Source organism: Dreissena polymorpha, chromosome 16 (assembly GCF_020536995.1).
Source record: "Dreissena polymorpha isolate Duluth1 chromosome 16, UMN_Dpol_1.0, whole genome shotgun sequence".
Classification (NCBI taxonomy): domain Eukaryota; kingdom Metazoa; phylum Mollusca; class Bivalvia; order Myida; family Dreissenidae; genus Dreissena; species Dreissena polymorpha.
Window position 1 is genome coordinate 19,858,305 of NC_068370.1, and position 27,640 is coordinate 19,885,944.

Below are 27,640 nucleotides of genomic sequence, written 5' to 3' on the forward strand. Positions count from 1 at the left end.
TTAAAAAATCAAATAAGAGTGCATATATTGAATCTATATGAAATGTTTCGTGTTTTAGATAAACAGTTCTTCTATCTTACTGAATAGATCTACCGGTTTATGGACGTTTCGTGCCACTACCAGTTCGTGCCACTGGTGCCACTGATACTTGTGTTGTAAAGTGGTAGACGTGTGTGTATATCAGAGTTAGCCAGGACAGCTCATCTAGCGCATGCGCAGATCGTATCTGTCGCAGTGTTAACATTGCATGAAATAATGATCAAATACACCATAAACGATACGTTGTTGAGTAAATATCATTAATGGCATTCCTAAAATATATGCTAATCACCTTAACTGTATCGATAAATCGTCGATTTTTGCCTTACATTGATTTTTGTCGCGATTTTAAACTTGTGTTTACATCGCCTTTTCCAAATATGGACGGCTGTTTCGGGGAATCCCGCTATCATATGTTTACTTTTGATCGGATTTACTTACATCAACCAATGAAAAAAATGGTTACATTGCTAGTTGAATGTCGTCATAGAGGTACACCACGGGATAACAACACGTTTATTTTGGTTATAAAGTGAAAGTATACATTTTCACGGCTGGTACTTGTTTACGCCAACTTTGACGTAGAAGAAAGGTAAGAAAAGATCGTTATAAATGTTTGAAAATATCATTTTAGCGTTTTTTAATGCATTTTCTGTCCATCCGATTGATTCTGCATACTTTTTATCCATGCGCTTTTATGCGCACCCCAGTTAAAAAAAAACACCGGTTGCCTCGATATTGCGACGCTCTTTGAGTTACTTCCCCTGCTGAAATACTCTTCAAAGGAGATTGGCGCAAGTTATAAATTAACTGAGAAAGTGCAGAAATATACCCATAAATTGGCCATAATACGTAAGTCTAATGGTGTTTGACCCATGACAGTTATTAGATACATTTGTTAACATAATTTGCGCTCTGTTATACACACATCTCCACGTAAAATTTCTGATGCAAGCGGATATGACCGGTAGTAGTGAGTGGGTGGGGTAATTTTAATCAGTTGACATAAATATTCCGCTATTCCAACCATTTATCTTGAGTTTGGCTGTATATATACCAAACATTTCTGCTCGTATACAATGTGTAACACAGACTACATCCTGAATACAAATCTGTCTGTTGTTTTTATAGTACAACCAGGGCTCGAATTAAGCACTCGCAAACAGGCCATTTGCGAGTACATTTTAAAAAACACGTCTAAAATGCGAGTGCAACATTTAGATACTCGCCATTTTTTGCGAGTTGGGGAAAAAACAAACAAGGTGCTTAAAGATCTTGGATTAAATACAAGATTTGTTCGCCGATCGAAAGTCTTCCGACCAAGTACGAAAATAATTAAACCCCGTCTAGTTTCGATCTAAAAATAGATCTGAAAATTGGAATTACCCTAATTTGCATAATGTATTTCAGCGGTTACTTCCGTTCTAGCAGAAATAATTTTACGAAATATTTTTTAAAATATATTTACGCTCTGCACTGTATCTTTCTGCCGATATAGTTAGTAAAGAACATTGAAAATTATATTATTGCAATTGAAAGTATGTTATTCCCTTCTTAAGTGAAAATTGGCGATAGTTATTCAGTATGAAGTTTTTTTTAAAACGAAGCTCATTTCGTTAATTCCTCATTCTTATAAATAGACGGAACACGTTTAGCAGACGATTTAAAAACTCAAAAATGTCGTCTACTAAAAAAATAACTAGCTTTTTTGTGGCGAATTCCTCCGTCTCCTCTGTGGAAGACAAAAAAGCCGAGGCCGAACCAGATAAAAAGAAATGCCAAAACAGTTAAGAAATGGGAAGACGAGCTAAAAATAACTTTGAACACGGAGAGAGACCAAGACGGCAATGTGTGTAAGATGTTCTGCGATTCATCTGATTGGTCTCTACCCCCTCAGCAATGCTGAGTGTGAAAGATGCTTTTCTGTTATGAAAAGGATAAAAAGTGATTGGCGATGTTCACTAAGCACTGAAAGGATGGACCAATTAATGCGAATCTCTATCAGAGATAATGAGGGGTTCCAGCCACGCAGAGCTGTGAATAGGTGGTGGATCAGTGGCAACAGTAGCAAAAGGCCAGATGTCGCCCCATATGGACCGAGGCATTAACTTTGGATGATATAACTGATATAAAAAAAAATACTCTTTACACTCAATTGTGTTACAATGTTGCTTTGAAGTTTTTAGTTAAAATAAACATAGGTCCATCCTTTCAGTGCTTAGTGAACATCGCCAATCACTTTTTATCAACCAAAGGATGCATTATTATGAAAACTTGTATTGCGAGTTGGAAATAAAAAATGCGAGTTGAAATATTAACAACTAGCAATTTTTTGCGAGTTGAAAAAAAAAAGTAATTCAAGCCCTGACAACTACAAGAAGCATTTTGATGTCAGAGTCGTACTCACCGCAGGGCGCACAAGATTTTTACTACGACTTCTGGGGTCAGGTCTCAGAGCCAGAGCCTGAGGCTGAACAGCCGGATGCGGAGTATAACGCTAGCCAGGATTTGTTTGTGGTATTGTAAATTAACAGATATTTGTTTTGTTTTGGTGGTTGATAAAAATGTATTTCATGCTTGATCCAGTGACATGAATGAGCACCAGATGCAATATTTTCCAGTAGTAGGCAGTACTAGTGTTGGAGCGACCCTTTGACATATCTATTGTCACGAAATGAAATGAATTTTGATCTTCAAACAAATGAAATATTTTTATTTTGCCATTTCATACTTTAATATAATATGACAACTTCAAATAAAAATTGTTATTTATTAACTTCAGAGTCCAGTGAAAAAAGCAGGCTCTAGTGTTAGAAAACGTGACAGTCCAAGCAGTAGTCGAGTTATTAAAAGAAAGGCGCCTAAACGTCGTAGAACTTCGTCCATCATTGTGAGTACTTAAATATGTAGTCATCATTGTGAATAGTAAAATATGTGTGTCTATTTATGCCTGCTATTACTACTACCATGCTCTTCTAACATGCTTTTGCTAGCTTGGATGAGTCTATACAATGAACTGTTTTACCAAATATGTTTGCATTTATAATTTGGTTGATTAACATCAATTAATTACAACAGAAGATTTGTATAGGCTCGATGAAAATTAACTATTAATCCCCTGCAACTGTTGTAGATATAGTTTACTGTCTTTGTATATTAACACTGTTGTCGGTGACGGTTGGTAATATCAGATGGCTTGCATTCCCTTTTAGATGTAAAACAGAATTTCCTCATGATTTTAAGTAGTGTCAGAAATGTGTTCGCTTTTGTTACTTAGTGTTTAAAATTATTTGTACTGTGTGTGTAGCCAATCAGATTGCAGTATTTCAAATATTTAGTTAGGCATTAATTTTAGTTTATAACCTACAAAAATACTAAATCTAGTATACGGTTGTTTAACAAGGTAAATGTGTTCGTGACTGATAAATAATTTTGTACACTAAGTCGTTTAAAGCTTATTAGTGAGAATATACACGAATAAAGTGGTTGAGTAAATGCTCACTAATAATTGTAACCTTTGCTTAAATGAAAAGTATACATACATATTTACTATTATTAAGGCTTTGTATCTGTTTCTATATTTGTGTTGAAATTTTCAAGTTATTTTTCAGTTATATATATATTTCATTTTCTAGATCTACCTAACTGAAAATTGTACTGAGTTTTATTAAATTTATCAACTTTATAATGTATATAGACTGATATCAACTTTGGAAGATATAAAACTGATATCAACTTTGGAAGATATTAATTGATCAGATTTAATAATTATAAACCACACTTATTGCAGGTGCCAGGATACAGTGATTGGTACAATATCAAGTACTCCGGAGATCCAGCCATATACACCTACCAGCTGTTAAAAGACTATAGCCAGGGAGATCTTGAATTACTTGTTCAGTGATTAAGGTGATGAATATACTATAGTAACACACCTGTTTTTTTGTTTTATGTTTACCCTACAAGACTTAACCCCTGCTAAAGGACAGAGGTTGATGCAAGGCGTATTCATACAAAGTATCTAAGATATCGGCCAATAAATGAAGGCACTATAGAGAAAAGTATGGGGAAATATATTTTTAGCCTGTGACCTTGACCCCAGTGGCCCAATAAACCAGTTAAAGGTTAGGAGTCTACACCAGATAAATACACACCTAATATCAGATATATCCATCAATACATTAAAGGGGTATGACAAAAAGTCCAAAAATCGATTTTACCATGTGACCTTGACCGTGACCCCAGTGACCTAAGGCCCCACATTGTAATATTCTATCACTCTGGCCCCGTGTTCACAAAACATTTTTTGCAATTGAAAATCGATTTTGCTTGTCATTGAAAATGGATTTCCATTCTAGTTGATATAGAAAATAGAAAATCGATGTCAGTTAAAATCGATTTTCGATTGCAAAATCGTTTTGTGAACACGGGGCCTGGTTTTCATCTTTATATCACACCTGCATTATATGTACACCATAAATGCATTAACTTCCATGCTGAACACTTCATTTGTTCATTTAAAGCTAGTGTTAGGAATGTTCTTTGAAATTGGCCGAAATTGGCAGGTATAGTTCTGTAATGGCATTTTGTTAAAATTCGAAAAAAATATTAATTTTGCGTCAAAAAAAAATTAAATTATGTTTTTTGTGTTTCTTATGAGATTATTAAATAGAATCAACAAAGATTATTAGAAATTTTTATTTGTTTCAAAAATCTGTTGTCCTGGCTATCAGAGTGTTTTTTTCAGGTCCTATACTTTCCTCTTCACGACGACTTTGTAGCAACACCTGAAAGGAGTAGACGTTTTGTCCCATTGATAATATAGGCGGATAGGTGTGCATAATACCGTATAGGTGTGAATCATGTCTAAAATGTAGTATGCATCATGTGTATGTGTTACATTTAAACATTATTATAAAGCATGAATGAACAATAATACAATTTATCCAATAAATAAATATGGAACACCTTCACTGTCTTATAAGTTAACCTTGTGATATTACGTCAATCTGATAACGAAGGTTTGGTAACAGTACTACTTTCGAACATACATGTATACCGCATACAGGTTCATAACGCACTCTCGATCATTTTCACCAAGTTTATACATTCTCTTTGATTTTCCAGTAGTCTGCGGTGCAAGTATTCTCGTTAGTATTTCACCAGGTTTCATCCAAACAATGTCTTTATGCCTAGGCCATTGAAATAACAGTTTTTTTGATTCCATAAATTTAACTTCATACTCGTCAGCATCTTTATCAACTATTTCACCAATAAACCAGGTACCTTCATATACAGCAGCAAGATGATCATCCACTGCATATTTCATTTCAACGATCTCATTTGTGCATATTTCTTCTAGTTCATTGCTTACACCACCTTGACTGTTATCATCTTCTGTTTCATTAGCGCGATTTTGTTCGTGTGTATGTACTGTTGATGTTTCATTTTTTGACTGTCCCTGGGAAGCGCCATTTTGCTCGTTTTGAGTACGTTCGGCTGATTTTCAGTTTTCGTAGGTCCCTGAGGCCTCGTGAAATCGTTGTTCCAAGCGTCACACGTACCCCCTGCTATGCATTCCTCACAGTAGCAACTAACTTCTCTAACTTTGATGCGCGACTCCCCTTGGCCAACCACCGCATGGATCTTCATTGTTCCCTTTACAGCTTTGACCTGATCATTCTGCATGCGAATCTCTGTATCTTTACACTTTTCAGACGGAACAAATCTAAACTGGACGTTTTTCATACTGGAGTTAATTGCCCACTTATAGAAATCAGCAGCGTCCTGGATAGTAGCCTTCCCACTTCTCATAGCCTCATCAGCCAATCTCTTGCATGATCCACCTAGACCATCACACGGCCCCTTGCAGTGTCCGGCTTCGAAATAGTTCCATCTAGCTTTTGTGCCATACCTCTGTTCATGGTTAGCAATAAGATCAAAGATATGTTTATTTCTGTACTGACTGGTGGGTGAATCACTCCAGTAGTGTACTGCTGTAACATTTGTGTCTATTGCTTTCAGTATCGGTTGCAGCTCATCAATAAAAGTTATCACGGTGGAAGCTTTGTGTCCCATCTCATCAGACACGATGCTGAAGTGAATCATCAGAGTCGCGAAAATACACAACAACAGGGTGGAGAGTTACGCTTGTTTGGTTAAAATACGCGCTTTGGACTTCTTCCATAGACCTGCAACTATAATTTTCTGCAAAGTCTAGCTGCAACAATATCTCATGTTTGGGCAAGTTTTGCTTGAGCTTCTTTATCTCACCGTATTGTGTGGCAACTCTTTTCACATGTGATTCAAAATCTATCATTTGCTGTTCTACTTTGATAAAAAATTGCTCTTTGTCGAGCTTTGTTTCAGTTACTCTCGTGACCATCTTTTTCTTCCCTTTCTCCTCGATTTCAATTCTGTTCCACTGGCTCCATGCAATTGACTCTGGCAGTGATTTCTTTACACTCTCTTTAAGAGAAAATATGTCGATAGCTGTTTCGGGGTTTGCTGACACATTTATGCCTTCTTTTCTGAGCAGCTTTACTGATAAGGCAGCGTTCTGGTGTTTTGTACACAGGCATGAACTTTGACTTGAAAATGATGTCAGCAAAATATACTTTGGTCTGCATCTGCTGAATGAAGTAAATGATATATCCACGTCTGGATTTTCAGATCGAAATTTGTTGTACAAATTTGAAAGGTAATCAGTCAGTATATAAACTTGTCTCTTTTCACCACTTTCATCTTTCTTTACGTCTTTCTTTCCAGGCTGTAGCTTACTGTTGTCTTCCCTTTTCATGAATTCTACAACTTTGTCTTTATATTTCCCGACTGTACTCTTTCTAAATGATCTTGGTACTTGGTGAAGCTTGTTTTCGCTCTTACCAAGTCTATGCCTACATAGCCCAGTCTTTAATGACAACAGTTTGATACATTTGTACTAATTGACTATTTTGCCGGAGATAATTCTGTGCGAAGCTTTTATTTTTCCTTTCGGTGTTTTTTCTTTTGTAGGTTTTATTTCACTCACAATGACATTTCCTAGCAACAGTGACTTTCTTATTTTCTGCTTCTGGTTGTTAGACAGGTTTGCCATTTGCGTCTCCTGTTCCGTTTGCTTACTTGGGGTTAATTCTTGATTACGGTTCTGGCTCGTACTTTTATTCTTCATTCGCTGTAATGACCGTTTGGTCGATCTATACCTAGTCATAAGCTTCGATCGTTCTTGTTCCAAAAGCGTTATGCACGAGTTTGCCTCTGACAATTCGCGTTTCCATCTCCTTTTTGCAGCTTTTTTCCTGTTGTTCTCAAAAGATAGCCTCACTGTTAGTCGGCCTCTTTCTGAACTGTCATTTGCAGCACTTTCACATCCACTGGTGTCTTGTTCTTGTGGTGCCCTTTGTCGTTGATGTTCTTCATGCTTGCGCTGGTAAAACTTTCTCAGTTTAGCTCTATTCTGCTTGTTTCTCCTTTTCTTGTCTCTTTGTGATAGTTCAGAAGTAGGTACATAGTTCCGGCGCACTCGCTCTCGTTCACGCCTAAGATATTCCTCATTGTTTTTCTCTTTCAGGCGATGACGATATGCCCTTTGGATTTCTGCCTTACTCTTTCCCATAGCTGACAAATGCACCTGTAAAGATAATGAAACCTTCGTTATCATCATTAAATCTTCGTTATCGTTCTAAAAAGGCGTTATGGAGTATCAAGTTTACATTGATGTACTATTTAACTATATACATATTGCATTATATGAAATATGCCACAAATTTTTATGATCGCAGAGGAATATCATGTGAACTTTCCAAATCATCACTTGCAGAAAGTAATGACTGAAGTCTTATTTCAGTGTATTTTAATTTGCTTCTTAACTAAGACTCGCAAACCCTGTTTAAAGGCCATTATGGTGTTAATCTAGTTGCTACAGAACATACGTGTAAAAGCAATGATGTAAACTGTACATATATACGGTCTAATATAGCTTTTTGGTATCAAATATAAAGATAAAACCTTCGTTATAATGCAATAACGAAGGTTAAACATATTTTAATGTACATTTTATATAGAAGAGAGACAACGCATTCTTATGCTCATTTATGTTTTCAAAAAAGCATGATAAGAAGCAAAGAATTTCATAATTGTGAATTATTCCTGATAATTATATTAACAAAAAACTATCTTTGAATATAAGGTATTAATACTCACGGTTCTTGTATGATAATCCGACGATGTGATTGTTAAACTTTTCCACGAATACACCTTCAAGTAAGTTCACAACGCCCAAGTGTGCGTGATGACGTCATAAGAAGTGATGTCATTGTAATATTCTATATTCTAAGCGGTAGTTTCGAATAACGATAACGAAAGTTTAAATCACGAAGGTTTAAACTCTTAATAAAATCTCACTCAAATCAATATATAACACAACGTTAAAAACATAGTGTTTGCTGTAACTACGTCCAGATGGCGTATGTGTTTGTGTGAAGAGGTTGAAAGGATTGTGTTTTAGGACCTTCATTCATCTTTTATGATCACGGAAGTTTTGCCTTTTTACTTTTTGAGGAAAGGGCCATTTATTATTGTGTACACTTTGTGCTAGTTTATTAAAATACATTGATGCCTTCGCTCCTCAGATATTATATAATTTATAGGAGTTTTCGTGATGAAGTTGAAGTGTGACATATGCAAACTTTATTTAGTTTGCAACACTATATTAATTGCCGATAACGAAGGTTTTTTTAAATCGAACATTTCAGCGACACTAGAGACAAGTCAAATTTAACATTAAAGCGTGCTTTTGTAGTCGGGTTTTTATATGCATAAATGAAAGGAATGGTAAGGCTTGGTTTCAATACAAAAATGTTAATCTTGTATTTAACTATAATGCGAAAACAAACTGTTCAATTAATCTTTTGACGTTGGCGACAATAACGAAGGTTTAAATTTTGATAAACGTTTTGGAAATTTTAAGTTTTTTAAAAGACAATGGAAGAGCTTTTTTTTTCTTTGATTTTATGGTTGGTATAGTTACATTTTGAAGAGACGCAATAATATGCTTTCTGATGTTTCGTTTATAACAAAGTCAACAGAACGTGATGTGGACCTACTTATTGAAAATCGGTGTTTATATTGATAAATATAAACATTGGATATAAAAAGCTCCAGTAAAAAATAAAAAATAACATTAAAAAAGAAAAAAAAAGTTAACACTCAGCGGGACTCGAACCACTGACCCCTGGAGTAAAATGTATACGACTTAGACCACTCGACCATCCTTCCCTAGAATATGAGGCGTATTTTATACTATATATAAGCAATCCTCGTAGTTTCCCAAAAGATAACGACAACAACAGAACTCTCCAAATTATTAATTCGTTTCGCATTGCAACGCTTTATAATTTTCGGGTTTCTAAATTGTCAAAAGATGCATATAATGGCTATTTTAGAGCATGGTAAATGTTCAGTATTACTGTTTCCTCACAAATGTCATAACTAAAATGAAAATTTGCGAATCTGTAACAATTTTTTTCAATTTTGTCAATTTACTCAAACGTGAAAAGGCCCCTTTAATTTATGTAAATATGTAATCTCAACACGTAATGATAAATTTTTAGTACAGAAAGATTTTAATGTTTTGTATGATCCTAAATAGTTGTTTAAGATAATTACATTATTATTTATAAATCCGTACTAAGTTAAGATGCTGATGAACATCGAAATAAATTAACATTAATTACAAAATTTAGTAAGCAATATATATAATCTTAATGATATAAAGATAACATTAAATATACGAAGCTTTTATTACACACGGGAGAAAATGTGTTTTGCATTATTTCACAACAATGGATATGGATTTGATACTTGAGTGACTTGGAGTAGAAGAAGGAGTGCATACAGCGCTTTAGACAGGAGAAGATAACACCGGACATCATATCACTTATGTCACTGTACGACTTTAATTGCTTGGGTGTAAATGACAAAACCACTATCATGAAATTGCGTGTTGAATGTGTTTGTTACCGGAGTAAACGTGGGAACATTATACTAATTTATGTTCATATAAAGATCGTTTGCCTTCATATAAAGAAGTAATGCCTTTATATAATGGAAGATTTTATATCTATATATAAGAAAATTATATCTTTATATATTAATGCTTTATCTGTATATATTAAAATTATGTATTTATATATTGTGATTATGCATACAGTACACTCCACGCGTTTTCCCCAAAAAACGTGCTCCCTCCGCGGGTTTTTTTCTGCGAGCGAGTGTTCACGCGGCATTGGAAGAGCGAGGTGAACTCGATAAAACACTTGGCGTTACGCCGCGTTCGCTAATTCCCGAGGCGTGTATAACTTTAGCCTAGTCGGTAAATGCAGACAATTTCCGTTCTTATCAGTGACCGCCGCGCAACGTCGCGTTAGCAGTGTGCTACTGGGCATGCCAAAAAATAAAAACATGGTTATAATAAATTGTTTAAATACTGTAGTACATGTATTAAAAAAGAAAATTTTATAGAAAATTACTATATGTTTTAATTCACAGGTACGTCTACAATATGAATTAATACGCCAGGTGATGGTTTAAAGTTTATAAGGATAAATGTTCCGTAAAATTTCCAAATGAGAATAATAATAAGTAATCCAAAAAACACTAAGATTTTAAATGTTATATGACGTTTACAAACGCTTCCAATATACAGTCATCATGTATATTTCCCGACAAAAGCGCGCAAAAAATTATGCTGCAATGTACAAGGTCAAGGTATACTCCTTCAAAAGCGTGCGTGTATTGATTTTTTTATACAAACTTTGTAGCGCAGAGAACACTTAATTCTGTTGATTTCGGTTAAAAGCTTCTTTGGTATTTTTTAACAAAATTATATCGCGAATAAGTTGATATTTCCTCCAAAATAATTTCAAATCAAGCACGCCGAATCTTTATCGTTACGGTATTTTAGTAGAGTAATTATTTTAACAGTAATTGCACTGTAAACTGATTAAAGAAAACATCTGGGCGGAACTGGATTAAGTGTTCGACGTTATGAAAACACGCAAAGCTTGTCTACTGACCTATTGTGTAGACTGCTGTCTGCGGTGTTTTGACAAAAGGGATTAACATGTGTGAATGTCACTTTGCCGATTTGGTCCATAATTACTGGTAAACATTGTTTTGAATGTCGACGCAATTAAAATACAACTTTGAATATTTAATGCAACTATCAACTCAATAGTTTCCACCTTCTTTTAGCAATCAATGGAATAACCTACCTACAAAGAGAAAATAAATGCATTAGTGAGCAGAGAATCGACTTTGTTCCGACAATTAAAACCATTCCTTATGCATTCGTTGAACGTGTTTACTTGGGTAAGTTATGCCTTCAGACAGGAAGCGGCTTTCCTTTGATAACATCAAACTGTCAATCCACACAGATTTGCGAGACTTTTAGGGTCTTTGGTCATTTGTTTACATGTTCAGTATAGAAAAAACACCTGCTTACATGAAAACTTTGGATTAAATTATCAAAATAAAAACAATGTTGCAAACTGTGATTATATTAATTGGTAAGTGTGATGAATTTTGCCGGTACTTTATCCTTTAGGTTCATTATTCTTTGAGTTCTTTCCTATTATTTACACTAAAACGAAAGTACATTTCGCGCGGGCAAGCATTCGACTATTCGGTACGTTCCACGCAAATAGCGTGTGTATTTTGGATTGATCATTGTATTTTTATGAACATAATTTGATGATTTAATAATACAAGTCGGTTATTAGGATGCACAATATGTATTTCATAATATAGCCACAGTATTATACAATTACTGTTTGAAACGGTAGGGTTGTGTTTACATGAAATAGTAGGGTGATGTCTTTAGCAAGCGGGTCACGTGGTATATATATCAGTATATAAAGCGCTGCTCTTATGGGGAGCAAGCAGTCTGCGTTCGATTGCCGATCAGAGCACATCATTAAATATGTTGCATTAATTAGAGACCGTATACCATTGAAATTATCTGGGACTTTGGATGCCTTTTGAGTAGAAGTGACCCAAGCAACTTTGCGCATTACACCATAGCCTGCTGGGAAGCTTCAATAGAGACTCATACCTTTGTCCGGGTCACAGGTTTTCATTGGTGCACAAGTCTGGTCTCGTAGGTCAGCCTGAGTCTGTCAAGCTACTGATTGTCGCTTGTACAACACTGACAGCCTGTCTTCCTTGCATAACGCAGAGGGGGGACATTGATTGTCTTCCTTGCGTAACGCAGAGGGGAGACACTGCAGACTCTTTGGTATAAGTCCAAGACGACCCAAGTCAACCCAAGTTGACTCAAGTCATCCCACGTTGACCCAAGTCGACTCAAATGTCAACCCAAGACAACCCAAGTCGACCCAAGTCAACCCAAGTTGACCCATCTCAACCCAAGTCGACCCAAGTCAACCCAAGTGATCAAAGCAATCCAAGTCGCACAGGGCATACCGAACCGGCTTGTATAGAGGCAAATTATATTATTTGTTTATCAAATCACACGGCTAAGGAAAGCCCGAGGAAAAGCCATTATATATATATATCCCGAAGGAACGGTAGACATGTTACAAAATTGGTGGCAGCGGTGGGATATATTGGGACGACCCTTAAAGCATCCCGACTCAGCATCTTCCTGCAAAGGCAAACGACTATAGTGCCTTGGTACAAGCCCTACAGGAAAGATTTCTTCCGCCGAACCAAACCGAATTGTACAGGGTGCAATTAAGAGAGCGCCGACAGAGGGCCTCTGAACAGCTATCTGAGTTAGCTCAGGATATACGCAGGCTAACTAACCTAGCATATCCCACTGCCCCTGCTGATGTACGCGAGACCCTAGCGAAGGAACAGTTCATCGACTCTTTACATAGCACTGAGTTACGTATTCGTACCAAGCAAGCACGTCCGATCAGTCTCAATGATGCTGTTCGACACGCCGTAGAGATGGACGCATGCTACAGGGCTGAGAAGAAAACCATCAGTAGTAGTTCAGTAAGAACGCCACCTTCGGAGGATACTTCAATGAATCCAACCATGGGTGATGACATCAAAACACTTTCAAAAACCTTACATGATTTGCCAAAAGAATTCCGGCAATGGAAAAACGAGCAGAGAAATCCCAAACCAGCCACGTTTGGTGGTAAACGAAAATATTGGAATAACCGATATTCGAAACAGGGTGGACAGTTACACTCCAAGTCAGATACAAACCCACGTTTACCTCGCCAGGACAGTAGGGTGGTCCTTATTCATTACAAAAAAAAAATTCTTCAGTTTTCTGACGGGGCACCTCCTGGAGTGGTTGACTTTTATGAACAAATAATTGTACTGACAATTTTATTTGAAAAAAAAAACATTTTAGGGGTCCCTACCGCAGAGTTTATATCTATAAAAGTGCCCGCCGAAGGCTCATATGCTCAGTATTCTAAAATATGAATGATTAGGACAAATATGATCACAGAGCACAACATTGCTTTATTGAAGCACATTCAAACAACTGTTACATATTGTAATTATTATTGTCCTTCTGTGTTGAGACTGTCAAAGTGACAAAAACTGTCTAGTTAGTCCATTGCTAGGGTATTCTTCGCTCGATCAGGAAATCGCTGGTGGTACTTCTTTACAATTAAGAGAAGGAACTGTTTCTGCTCCTCATCGTTTGTGTGCAGCTTGTTGTATTCGTCCATTAAGGCAACTCCACGTTCTGCTACGTCATCCACAACTCTCATACTACTGACAGTGTTCTTCGCTAACTGATAGTCAGCATCTGCAGACCAGAGCTTCACATCTTTGTTGAGGAAAGTTGACGGTAGACCAGTGATGGTGAAGAATCTACGACTGCTCTCGGTGACAAAGTCTTCCAAGTTCTTGGAGCTCACCAGCGTAGGATCAACAGTTATCCTCTTCAAAGGATGTTCTGCAATCGGTGCTTGCAGGGCACTGACCATCAGACGCTTTGTTTCATCTGAGACTTCGTCGTCAAAGAAAGCTAATGCAATCAGTTCTTCTGACAAGTACCACAAATGTCCTAAAATTTTCTTCATTGCGATCTGAGAGACTGCTTGATTCTGTGCCTTGTATTTGTCGATCTCCTTGATAAGCTCGAGATCAACACGAGGCGAAGATGGCGCTGATGGTGCTCTAAACCAGGCCTTGACATACAGAGTCACTGTGAAAAGACACACATCTGCTATTCCCTTCTCTTCTTTCTTTGTCATCTTGAACTGGCTTCTCAGCATCCATATTTTCAATGAATTAATAGCCTTGGCCATCCATCTGGCTCAATGCAGTCCTGCCGGAGCTTTGAATGAGCATCCTTGAGATGGAACGCCTCCCAGAAACATTATTGTTAGCTGTAGCAGTTCGCGATAATCATCACGAGGCTAAAACTGTTGCAGTTGGTTTTCAGCAAATGCAATAATTTCATTTGCAACACTGGAAACGGCACTGTGCACGATGTCATTCGAACTCGATGCCTGAAAGTTTGACCGGTCAATGAATACCCAACTGCTTTGAAACCTTTTAAAAATCATGATGTCTGGACCCTTTGAAGGGCCAAGAGAAAGAGTAACCGTTGCCTCTAAGACTATTTCTAAAATGTGATGACGGCAAGCAAACCAGAGCAAATCTTTGTCAAGCTTCTGCTCCAGTAGGATGCAAGCACCATTTCTTGGACCACTATTGACGGAAGAAGTGTCGAAGCACACGCACTTGACTTTATCAGCTATGCCCCACGCTACAGTTGCATCATAAACAGCTGCTGCTGCAGCTTCTCCTGTTCCAGATGGCAGCTTCGGTACACAAAGAAGTTGGTCAACTCCTAGTCCAGACACAAGGATTGGGAGCCGGTCCACAATTTCTTTGCTACTGATATCTTCCAGTAATTTCCCATCCCAGTGTATGGTTAGTGGAACTGTTGGCTTGAATTCTGTTTTCAAGTTCTCTGCAATTCTCTGCCTACATTTCATCCTTTCTCTTCAAATTGACGATCAATTGATATTAAACTCTGCTGGGTCATGACCAAGGTGCTGCAGTGCTGGAGTCAGGACTAGTGCAGCATTTCTATCACTGACCTTTGCCATATCCAGACATACTGCTAACTTGTCATTCAGTATTTTGTGTGTGCCACGTTTACGTTTAGTTCTCTTTGAAGTTGTGTTTGATGATGGCTCACCAAATGCTTCATTATCATTACCAGACTCCTGTTCGCTTTCGGATGTCTGAAGAATAACTTTCTCCTCTCTGGCCACTCTGTCCTGTTCTTCTCTCTCTTTTCTTCTCTTGAAGTTTTCTTCTCTGCTGTGAACATTTCTTTCTCTTTTGGCCATGGCTTTGTCAACACTTCCCATCTAACCACGTCGTCCCGCCTCACGCTGAGCTAACAGGAACTCCCTGTCCTCCTGAATGCTAATCATCTTCATGGCGTCCGCATGAGCAATGTCAAAAAGACTCTCTAAGCCATCCTTCCATTCTTCTTCCTTCTTCAGTAGACTTTCAGAGCGCTTTGCTTTATTTTTTTTATTTTTCTTCCGTTTGTCATATTCATGGAACAGACATTCAACTTTTTCAACAACGTGTTTCTTCAACCGTGGGGGATGCGGGCTTTAGCCCACACTTCAAGAACGTCATTAGTTGTTGAATGTGATGCTTCACGAATGGTCTGTTTGGTGGCCTTTTTGTAATAGAAGAAAAGTGCCATGACTTCCTTCTTTGACGGTAACTTTGTAGAACTGAGAATTTCAGACATTTGGCCTATCAGCCACAACTCAGTTTCTCGTCTTGTAGTTGGTTTTGAAGTCCCACGGCAAGCATTGGCCATCTCCCTTAAACTAATAAATTGTATTTGTTACCATCCAATTTAATTATTCAAATTAATTGTAAATTCTAACAAAAACTTATAGAACTCGGAAAACTAACTGACAAGGTTTAAGTTATGCAATATATGCACCACATTATTTGTGGCATATACCAGTGAAGTCAATTTAACGTCCTGAACTGGCAACTTTTCAAGTAAAAAAATTATTTGTTTGATGGAAAAACAACAATGACATATAAAAACTCTGACAAGGTCTAAAACCAATAAATAAAATACACAATTATGTGCATAAATGAAAAGTCAAGTTCAATACTATGGCACTCAGGCAATTGATATTAATTAACAATTTAAAATGGATTTCGCACAATGGATCTGTCATTCTGTCATCTGTCTGTTTGAGAATAATTTATTATTAAATCAATAAAATTCGGCAAATTAATATTTAAGCAAAAATAAACAAAGAAAACACTCACTTTTGATCCATTATCCACTAGGTCAGTTGTTACGGAAGTTTCCCTGAGAGAGTCAGTAGTCACTAATTCAGATTCATCAAATATTATTGTTACATTGAGTGATTGTCTGTCAGTGTCTGTCTGATTACAAATGGCTGACAGCTGGTGAAATGCATTCTGGATAATTTAACAATACATGTAAATAAGTAACGTCATATTGATAAATTATGCAGGCACTGGCAGTATGGTGTGCAGTGAAAGAGTTTACCAGCATAATAACAAGTGAAATGCAGCCACGGAACCCCACATGATACTTAACTAATATAGGTGGTAGGGACCTCTAAATGTTTTCAGATTTAGCTGAGTTTTTTTTGTGAATTTTTTATGCATGCATATAAACAAAATTCAAGGGTGCCCCATACAAAAATCATTCTTTGAAAATTAAGGACCACCCTACTGGACAGCACCACCAAACCAAACGACTTGTCTGTGAAAACTTCATCATATAATGGGTCAGGGTTGTATCTCCCTGCGAAAATAAATGGACGCGACATAGATTGTTTGGTAGATACAGGCGCAACACTCTCATTAGTCTCAGACAGACTTTGGATGCTGATATATAGGTCAAACAAAAGACCTCAAATTCTTCCAGAGAGATATTGTGTCTGCAGCTGGTACACCCCTGTCTATAAAGGGACAAGGCAGCATAAGTATTGACGTACATGGGTCGACCTACAACATAGATGTTGTTGTTGCCGATATTGATTCGATGTTATCCTTGGGCTAGATTTGTTTAAGATTCACAAATGTAAGATTGACATGGACACTGAATCTATTGAAATCCTGGGCAAAAGGTGTCCATTAGTTTCAAGTGGCACTTTAGGTTGCTACAGGGTGATCGTCAGTGAAGTTGTCAAAATACCAGCAATGTCAGAGATGATGATACCTGCAGAGGTAACGTCCGAGGATATTCTAAAGGAAGATATGTGCTTGATAGAGCAAGCTCAAAGATCGTATGACATGGGCCGAGGTATTGTCGCAAAGTGCTTAGTGCGAGGACAACAAAAATTCCCTGTACGTATACTGTAAAACCATTAAATTTCGTGTGGTACGAATATTCGTGGATTTTGTTGTTTACGCTGAACCACGAATTCAAGTACCAACGATTATTTTTACATTTTTAATACGAAATCCGTTTTTTCCGAATGTCAATGCCGACATTCTCTTTTGTTTTCGATTATCTGAGATATTTGATTGAGATATGCTAGGTAATCAAATATGTTGTTTTCTTGATAAGTGTTTGGGTAATAATATCTTTTAAATCAAGCACGGAATTTAAACTGTACATCAACGATTGTTCTCTTTTACGTGACGTCGTCAAATTAACAGTTTGCAGGTTAATCACATATGTCAATTAGTGCCAATTAAAGTTTAAAGAGACATAACTGTTTTCACACCTGTATTTTGGGGACCTTATTACTCAATTGTTACTACTAGGGGACCGATTGAGCAGAGAATTGCAAATAGTGTCAAAACAACATTGATGGCAATTAGCGAGCGGGGACCCACAAGATCGCCGCTTATAATATTGACAATTATCGGCAACACTTTCATGCTTCAGTGCACATTAATCACAAGCCTTGCTGTCAACACACAGCAGATTATTCTTCGTTATTACTCTGGTTGTTTAAAGAAAAGTTAAATTATTATGACTGTCAATCTTCCCCGAAAATTTGAAATCCACGAAATTACGTGTCAACGAATTAGTTGTTTTTTATTTAACCACGAAATTTCATACCGACGAATTTCTATACGTTTACAGTACTTAATCCTACCCAGGAAGAGCAGATACTTTTCCCGCGGACTGTGATTGCTACAGCCAGCCCCGTTCTATCTATACACACAGTTAAAGTAGATGAGTTCACAAAGCCCCATGAGGCACCCGTGCCAGACCATTTACGCGATTTATACAGTCGTGCTGTGAGTGGATTAAATAAGGAACAGGCCAAACAGGTTGGAAAACTCCTTAGAAAGTTCGAGGACGTGTTTTCCACAGGCGATGATGATATTGGTAGGACAGGTATAATCAAGCATAAGATACCCACAGGTGACACGCAACCAATCAAACAACCACCGCGTCGTGTCCCTGTGAACATGACGGACGAGGTGGACACACAAATCAATGACATGCTCGATAGAGAAGTTATTCGACCATCCAAGAGTCCGTGGTCAAGCAGTATCGTTCTTGTAAAAAAGAAGGATTGAAAGCAACGCTTCTGCATAGACTATCGGCGGTTGAACGATGTTACAATTAAGGATGCCTACCCTCTTCCTTGGGTGGATGAATCTTTAGACCACTTGTCCGATAGTAGATGGTTTTTGTCCTTGGATATGAATGCAGGCTACTGGCAGGTGGAGGTTGTGGAAGCTGACAAGCCTAAGACGGCTTTTTCCAGTCGAAGAGGTCTGTTTGAGTTCCAGGTCATGCCCTTTGGGTTATGCAACGCACCTGCGACATTTGAACGTCTGATGGAGATAGTGTTAGCAGGTTAACACTGGGAAATATGTTTGATTTATTTAGATGACGTGATTGTCACTGGGAAGACATTTGACGATATGTTGACGAATTTGAGTACTGTGCTAGAAAGGTTTAGAGAGGCTGGGCTGAAACTTAAACCTAACAAGTGCCATCTGTTTGCGGAAGAAGTGGAATTCTTAGACCACCTTATACCATCAGAAGGGATACGTACTGACCCGAAGAAAACTGAAGCGGTATACCATCAGAAGGGATACGTACTGACCCGAAGAAAACTGAAGCTATACGTACCTGGTCGATTCCCGGATGCCTGCGTGATGTACGCTGATTCTTGGGACTCTGTAGTTACTACAGGCGTTTCATTTACCGGTTTGCGGAGCTAGCGAAACGGCTACACCGACTTACCGAGAAAGATGTGAAGTTTGACTGGACACCTGACTGCATGCTTGCATTTGAGTCATTAAAGCAGAAACAAACGGAAGCCCCAGTACTGAGTCACCCGGACTTTCGCGAACCTTTCATCCTAGACACTGATGCGAGTGAAATGGCCATTGCAGCCGTACTGTCACAAAAGCAGAATGGAGAGGAGAAGGTCGTTGCCTTCGCTAGTCGAGCTCTGAGCAAGTCGGAATGCAAGTACTGTGTGACACGTAAAGAGTTGCTTGCAGTGGTTCACTTCGTCAAGTACTACCGGCATTATTTGTACGGAAGACAGTTCCTGTTACGAACAGACCATAGCTCACTCTGTTGGATCATGAACTTCAAAGATCCATAGGGTCAGTTAGCTAGGTGGCTCGAGATAATACCTGTTTATGACATGAAAATTGAGCACAGGCCTGGTAGGTTACATGGCAATGCTGATGCTTTGAGCAGAAGGGTATGTAAGCAATGTGGTCGTGACTGTCCGGTGATGGACAAGGTTCAAACTTTGGGAGTGTGTACGCTTGGAGAAGTGTTGGAGTCTGAAGATCCCAATGACGTCCTCATTGATATTCAATAGTGCCAGAGCAATAATGCCGATATAGCCACCATGAGAGAATGGCTATCACGAAATTATCGCCCAAGCCATACTGAAATTGAGCCTCGAAGTAAATATCTGAAATCCCTGTGGAATCAATGGGAGCGCTTACATGTAAAGGATGACATTGTGGTGAGAAGATGGGATGTTATTGATACTAAGACTATACAATGGAAGGCATTGTTGCCTTTGAGTAGGAGAAGAGAGGTATTGAGATATGCACATGACATCAAGACCTCAGGACATCTAGGAATAAAGAAGACGTTGGCAAAGATTAGGCAACGCTTTTATTGGCCGGGTCTACAACATGATGTTCAGATCTACGTCAATGGGTGTGAAACTTGTGCTAAGCGAAAAGGACCCAACAAAACTAATCGAGCACCAATGCAGGTTACAAGAAGTGGCTATACTTTGGAGCGTATAGCAGTCGACATTTTGGGGGAATTGCCAATGACCGAGAATGGGAATAAATACATTTTGGTGGTATCCGACTACTTCACCAAGTGGACAGAAGCGTATGCAATGCCAAATATGGAGGCAGCAACTGTTGCTCGTGTCATTGGGGAACAGTTCGTGTCACGATATGGTGTGCCAAAGAAATTGCATTCGGATCAAGGATCACTATTCACCAGTAGACTGTTTACAGAGATGTGTCGACTGTTACAAATAGAGAAAACTAGAACGACACCCTACCATCCGGAATCGGACGGGATGGTGGAGCGGTTCAATCGAACCTTGTGTGCAATGCTTAGCGCATTTATGAATGAAAATCATCGAGACTGGGATGACCAGTTACCATTCGTTATGATGGCTTATAGGTCATCGGAGCACGAAACTACCAGTGTCACCCCAAATCTTATGATGCTTGGACGTGAAACAACTATTCCTCTGGACCTAGCATACGATATGCCAACACATGCTAAATGTACACCACCTAACGAATGGGTGTGGCAGCTGCAAGAAAAGCTTGAAACCGCTCATGCGTTTGTTCGTACATATACTGGTTAGGCAATTGAACGACAAGCAGTATCATGACAGGTCACTTGCCTATGAACATTTTGATGTAGGGGATTCAGTATATGTGTTCTTTCCGGTTAAACGTTCAGAGTGGTCTCCAAAATTTACTTCTTACTGGCGCGGACCGTTTCAGATCCTTGAGAAAGTGGCAACCGTTTTGTATAAGGTAAATTGTGGTAGGTCTGGATCGGCGCAGGTCATACACACAGATAGATTGAGGAAAGTAAGACCTCAAGTGCTGTTAGGTGAGTTAGACACAAATAATCCCGATTCTATGACAACTCAGGACAAAACTGAGGTGTCGGGTGCCGAACCCAGCGAGCCAGGCTTACACGATGGTAGTAACCACGATGACCTTGGTTCGATAAGTAGGAAAAGACGTAAACCACTTTGGCATCATGACTATGTCTTTTCTACTTTCAGTTCCGGAATGCCCAACACAAAGATCACGCCCAGATCGAGGGCCATATGTCGGCTATGCAAAGAAGAAGTCACTGCTGGTGAAAGATTCGAGCTGCATGTTACCCAGTGCGCCATCAATCCGAAACGCCACACGTGCTATGAGTGTGGAAAAGACTACAAGGAACTGGTGTACCTAAAACGTCACGTGAAGCTAACGGGACATACTCAAGCGCCTTCCGTGGAAAGTGCAAAAACACCCAAAACACCCGGGGACGACACGGTGGGTAGCGACAGCAGTTGGGATAGCGACCCCAAAGTTGGTGTAGATGAAGAACCTTGCATAGATTTTAACTTTAGAAGAATAATCAGGAAACGGACGTCGCCAGAACCAGTCATTGCTCCTAAGAAACCGCATCTGGCCATGGAGCAGGCATGCAACTCCTGGATGGGAAACGAGGTCAGCTGTGATCGCCCACTTGAAACTGCCGCTCCAGACAATAGGTCGATGAGAAGACAGGTCCCCACGGTGGTTGGCTGTAACGTACAGACCCAGACAGACGAACCTGGGGTAAACAAATGCGATGTGTGCGATATCACCTTCGGCAACCAGGCCATGATGTTCGTACACAAGGGTTGCCATTGTGGCCACAATCCTATGAGATGTAATGTCTGCGGTGAAACATGCCATGACGCGATGGGTTTCTATATCCACATAACCATGGGGCATACTGCCAAATGAATGAGACACATTTAGAACTGTTAGAGTTAGCTGTATAGTTTATTGTTACTGTTTCTTGTTCATTGTTTCATCAGGTCACATTCATGTTGTTTTGATTGTTTTACTCAACAGGATACTAGTCATTTTTGAACTTTAAATCTCATGTTTTTGTCGTATACGATTGTTTTTGTATTACTACTGGAAGTAGTACGTGGTTCGTCAATTAAAGATGTTATTGACACATTTGTTTTACTTTTAGATATAAAATATTGTAAGCGGGACGCTTGAAATCGGAGGCGTGGGTAGTGTGATGATTTTTGCCGGTACTTTATCCTTTAGGTTCATTATTCTTTGAGTTCTTTCCTATTATTTACACCAAAACGAAAGTACATTTCCCGCTGGCAAGCATTCGACTATTCGGTACGTTCCACGCAAATAGCGTGTGTATTTTGGATTGATCATTGTATTTTTATGTACATAATTTGATGATTTAATAATACAAGTCGGTTACTAAGATGCACAATATGTATTTCATAATATAGCCACAGTATTATACAATTACTGTTTGAAACGGTAGGGTTGTGTTTACATGAAATAGTAGGGTGATGTCTTCAGCAAGCGGGTCACGTGGTATATATATCAGTATATAAAGCGCTGCTCTTATGGGGAGCAAGCAGTCTGCGTTTGATTGCCGATCAGAGCACATCGTTAAATACGTTGCATTAATTAGAGACTGTATACAATTGAAATTATCTGGGACTTTGGATGCCTTTTGAGTAGAAGTGACCCAAGCAACTTTGCGCATTACACCATAGCTTGCTGGGTAGCTTCATTAGAGACTCGTACCTTTGTCCGGGTCACAGGTTTTCATTGGTGATATAAGACGGTGCACGAGTCTGGTCTCGTAGGTCAGCCTGAGTCTGTCAAGCTACTGATTGTTGCTTGTACAACACTGACCGCCTGTCTTCCTTGCATAACGCAGAGGGGGGACATTGATTGTCTTCCTTGCGTAACGCAGAGGGGAGACACTGCAGACTCTTTGGTATAAGTCCAAGACGACCCAAGTCAACCCAAGTTGAATCAAGTCATCCCACGTTGACCCAAGTCAACCCAAGACGCCCCAAGTCGACTCAAGTCAACCCAAGACAACCCAAGTCGACCCAAGTCAACCCAAGTTGACCCAAGTCACCCCAAGTCGACCCAAGTCAACCCAAGTCGACCCAAGTCAACCCCAGTCGACCCAAGTCAACCCAAGTCAATCCAAGTCAACCCGAGTCGACCCAAGTCAACCCAAGTGATCAAAGCAATCCAAGTCGCACAGGGCATACGGAACCGGCTTGTATAGAGGCAAATTATATTATTTGTTTATCAAATCACACGGCTAAGGAAAGCCCGAGGAAAAGCCATTATATATATATCCCGAAGGAATGGTAGACACGTTACATAAGTATCAGTTTAAAGACGACGTTTTGTTTGTCTTAAATCAACGAGTTTTCTATACAACTACTTCTACAACCACGTGGGGATCGATCTATCTTGGTTGTATTTTTAATGGTAAATTATATATATATAATAAATATATATATATGTACTTGTAATACATGTAAATGAAATTTTATTTGAAAATCAGGAAGTCAAACAAAGTTAAATTGATCGTTATCTCGTAAAACGCGGAGTTTCCCCCCGCGTTGCCAACGCCGAGGGCCGCCGCGTCGGCTTATCAGTTTTTCCGATCTTTAACCGCCGCGTCCAAAATCATGCATACGCCGCGTATCGCGGGATTTTCTTAATCTCCCTCCAGGTCAATCCCCGCGGAGTAAGGAGGGAAATTGGGGAAAACGCGTGGAGTGTACTGTATATATAATGGTTACAGGCATTCATATAAAGATCTTTTGCCTTCATGCAAAGAAGTAATGCCTTTATATAATGGAAGATTATATATCTATATATAAGAAAATTATATCTTTATATATTAATGCTTTATCTGTATATATTCAAAATATGTATTTATATATTGTTATTATGCATATATATAATGGGTACAGGCATTCATATAATTAAAAGATCTTTTGCCTTCATATAAAGAAGTAATGCCTTTATATAATGGAAGATTATCTGTATATAATACATTCGTATCTGTATATTTTAACATTTTATCTATATATAAGAAAATTATATCTTTATATATTAATGCTTTATAAGTATATATTTGAAATATGTATTTATATATTGTGATTATGCATATATATAATGGTTACAGGCATTCATGCACAGTCAGATTGACGTAATATCACAAGTTTTAGTATTATAAGACGGTCAAGACGTTCCATAAATAAATAATAAAACAATGTTGGTCATTCACTGTTAGAAAGCATATGCTTTACAAGTGACTGGCAAACAATCAATTGGCAGCATATGTCTTCAGTGATTTGCAAACGCCAGATTCACCCAAGTGTGACACTGAATGGATGTGTGTTCCACTGGAACCAGCGTGTTTACCGATAGGTGGTGAACAAGGGCCTAGCCACGGCAATCATGGCAAGGGCGATAAGTTCCTCTTTTAAGGAAACTGATATCCTTGCCGTATTTGACGTGAGAGCAAATCGTTACCGTCTTCAAACAGTTGAAGTATTGTTTTATTTATTCCGATATACCTTCACACACAAAAAGCATAGTACTTACAAAAATATGTGACATGATGTACCGAATATTGTAACTAGCTAATAACAACAAATTATCATTTAGGTCGGAGGTCCTCTTCTGAATGTGGTGCTCTACATAGAACAAACTTGGATCAGAGGATCAATGTGGCAAGCAGAAAATTAGAGTGTCTATCGCCAGACAGTGAGAACAAAATATGACGTTGAAGGTATTATTTGTTGTTGTTTTTACTTTTTGTATGTCCCCCAGTCTATACTGGGGTACATGTACATATTGTTTTTGCCTTGTCTGTTGGTTTGTTTGTTGGTTTGTTGGCATTAAACTTTTACATTGGCCATACATTTTGCAATATTGAAGATAGCAACTTGATATTTGGCACGCATGTGTATCTCATGGAGCTGCACATTTTGAGTGGTGAAAGGTCAAGAACAAGGTCATCCTTCAAGGTCAAAGGTCAAATATATGGGGGGACATAGTGTTTCACAAACACATCTGGTTTTATATATAGAATATCATTATAGCAAACATCAATATAATTATATTATTTTTAATTAATAGTTATAATTATAATATAATTATTATAAACAAATAATATATAGTAAACAACATATTTCTTTCTCCCAGGGTGGCCATCGCAGAATTAACACTCGAGCAGGGCTTAGGGTTTTGCATGCTCGCCCCCTGTTGCGCTGTGAGGCAGATGAGGTGAACCTGACCATCCGCCTTGTCCTGACTCGATACCACCAGAGAAAATTCAAAGAAGGAGACTCTTCGACGTATGAGACAAATATTAAGACAACAAGATGACGAGGACGCAACTACTGAGGGCATGCAGTCCTGGACACATCACATGACCAGATCAGGAAAAATTCTGAAATGTGTAATATATCTGCTTTGTATATAGTATGCTGTTGTATTTTTTTGTATATATTTGTGTACTTGTGTATATTTGTATAGACCCATTTTAAATATATTTATGTATTCACTTTCTATAGTGTTAATGTATGATATTTTTCTTAGTCCCCTACCGGTTTCACCGGAGGGGACTTATGGTCTGTCAGTCTGTCTGTCACACTTTTCTGGATCCTGCGATAACTTAATATTTTTTCATGAAACTTGAAAACTGAAACTTGAGACATGGATAGATGGCAATAAGGACATTATGCACGTCATTTCATTTTGTTCCTAGATCAAAAATTCTGGTTGCTATGGCAACAAATATATTAAAAAAATAATAATAAAAAAAATATTTCTGACAATGGTGGAGCCTGTAGGGGACTTATATTGCTTTGCAATAGTCTTGTTAAAAATGTTTTAATATATTTATGTAACCACTCTTGATACTGTTAATGTATTATATGAAATATGTAAAATCTTAAACTGAAATACATTTTGTTTATGTATTACATTTAAAAATAAATCTTTAAATCGCTTGAAATTTGTGTAAAGAATATATTTAATATGAATAAATAATCTTGAAATAAAACAATGTTGTTTTTGCGTTGAACAGAGGTGACAATCAAAGGTGCGAAAGTTTCCAGTTATGATTCACCCCTAATATAACGTATTATTCACACCTATCCGCCTATAACCCTTGTTATGCTGAATTGTTTGATGAGGTTATATATCTCGTTGCTTACTTGTTTAGGCCTGATTATGCTAAATGTACCTACTTCACTTGCATTACATGTTAAATTATAGTTTTTACTGTTCAATTAAGACAAAATTTGCCATGTGAACTATGAGACATTTCTCTTGATGATAATCATACAGTTTATTCATTTGATTGATCAGTTGCCATGGTTACCATAGAAACAATGGAAAAAAAACAAGTTGTTTGTGAAATGACCATCAACCAGATTGATGAAAAAAAGAAAAGTTCTAAAATACTGTATTTTTTTACAATTATTAGTTCATAAAACACTGTTAAATTTAACAATATTACAATTATTCTTGCAATATTAAATAATATCGGAAAACTGTGATAGTGTAATAACAAATTGTTATTACTAATTGAATTTCAGTATAATGTATATTTATATATTTTGTATTTATAAAAAGTGAAATCATTCCCCTTATCAAATCATTTTAAGTGGATGTTGCTTTTATATATATATATATATATATATATTTATATGCATCTATTTATATTATATTATAAACCACTTTATACACATAATCATTGAAATAAAACATTTAATTTCAAGCAACAAGGCTGAATATGTTGAACTAATTATACCAAGAAACTTAGAGTGTGAATTAAGAGACTGTAATGCATAAATTATAAAATGAAGTCTTAAGGGGCAGCCTGGTTATACTTACCTGCTATTATATAATTTATATCAATATAATTTCATTTGCTTTTGCATTACGAAAGGACAACAAATAATTTATCATGAAAAATAAAACATACAATTGTAATGTAAATTTTTTATCTGTGACCTTGACATTGCAGTAAATGTGCTTTTTAACCAGGTTTAACGAAGGAAAAAAAAGGTTATTAGATTGGTGCATGTCAGCGGGCAGGCGGAACAAGCTTGTCCGGGCCATAACTTTGTCGTTCATTGTGAGATTTTAAAATCATTTGGCACATTTGTTCACCATCATTAGACGGTGTGTCGCGCGAAAGAATAACATCAGTATCTCCAAGGTCAAGGTCACACTTTGAGTTCCAAGGTCAAAAATGGCCATAAATGAGCTTGTCAGGGCCATAACTATGTCATTCATTGTGAGATTTTAAAATCATTTGGCACATTTGTTCACCATCATTGGAGGGTGTGCCGCGCGAAAGAATTTCCTCAATATCTCCAAGGTCAAGGTCGCCACAACTCAAAATATATTGATTTTGAAACAAGGGGGGTAACTATGAACAATCAGTAACATGCACATTTTGAGTTGTCTCCATTCATCAGACTTTTTTTATGCCCCCGGATCGATAGATTGGGGGTATATT

At 37.9% G+C, this 27,640-nt stretch overlaps 2 protein-coding genes across 4 annotated transcripts in view; both read left to right on the plus strand.

Annotated features, from left to right (window-relative positions):
• On the plus strand, positions 1–26,155 carry LOC127862924 (uncharacterized). 2 transcript variants are annotated; one of them, XR_008040855.1, is made up of 3 exons: positions 1–891; positions 24,772–24,895; positions 25,312–26,155. XR_008040855.1 is itself a non-coding variant. In XM_052402203.1 (3 exons), the coding sequence occupies exons 1-3, from the start codon at positions 2,428–2,430 to the stop codon at positions 3,941–3,943; spliced, it is 351 nt and encodes a 116-aa protein (XP_052258163.1). In that variant the 5' UTR covers positions 923–2,427; the 3' UTR covers positions 3,944–3,973. The 2 variants fall into 2 exon arrangements, 1 of the variants encoding a protein (XP_052258163.1); XM_052402203.1 differs by lacking the exons at positions 1–891; positions 24,772–24,895; positions 25,312–26,155 and adding exons at positions 923–2,556; positions 2,822–2,929; positions 3,830–3,973.
• The window catches only part of LOC127862914 (DNA repair and recombination protein RAD54-like), a 170,427-nt gene that overhangs the window by 111 nt on the left and 142,676 nt on the right, over positions 1–27,640 (plus strand). The window lies entirely within an intron of this gene.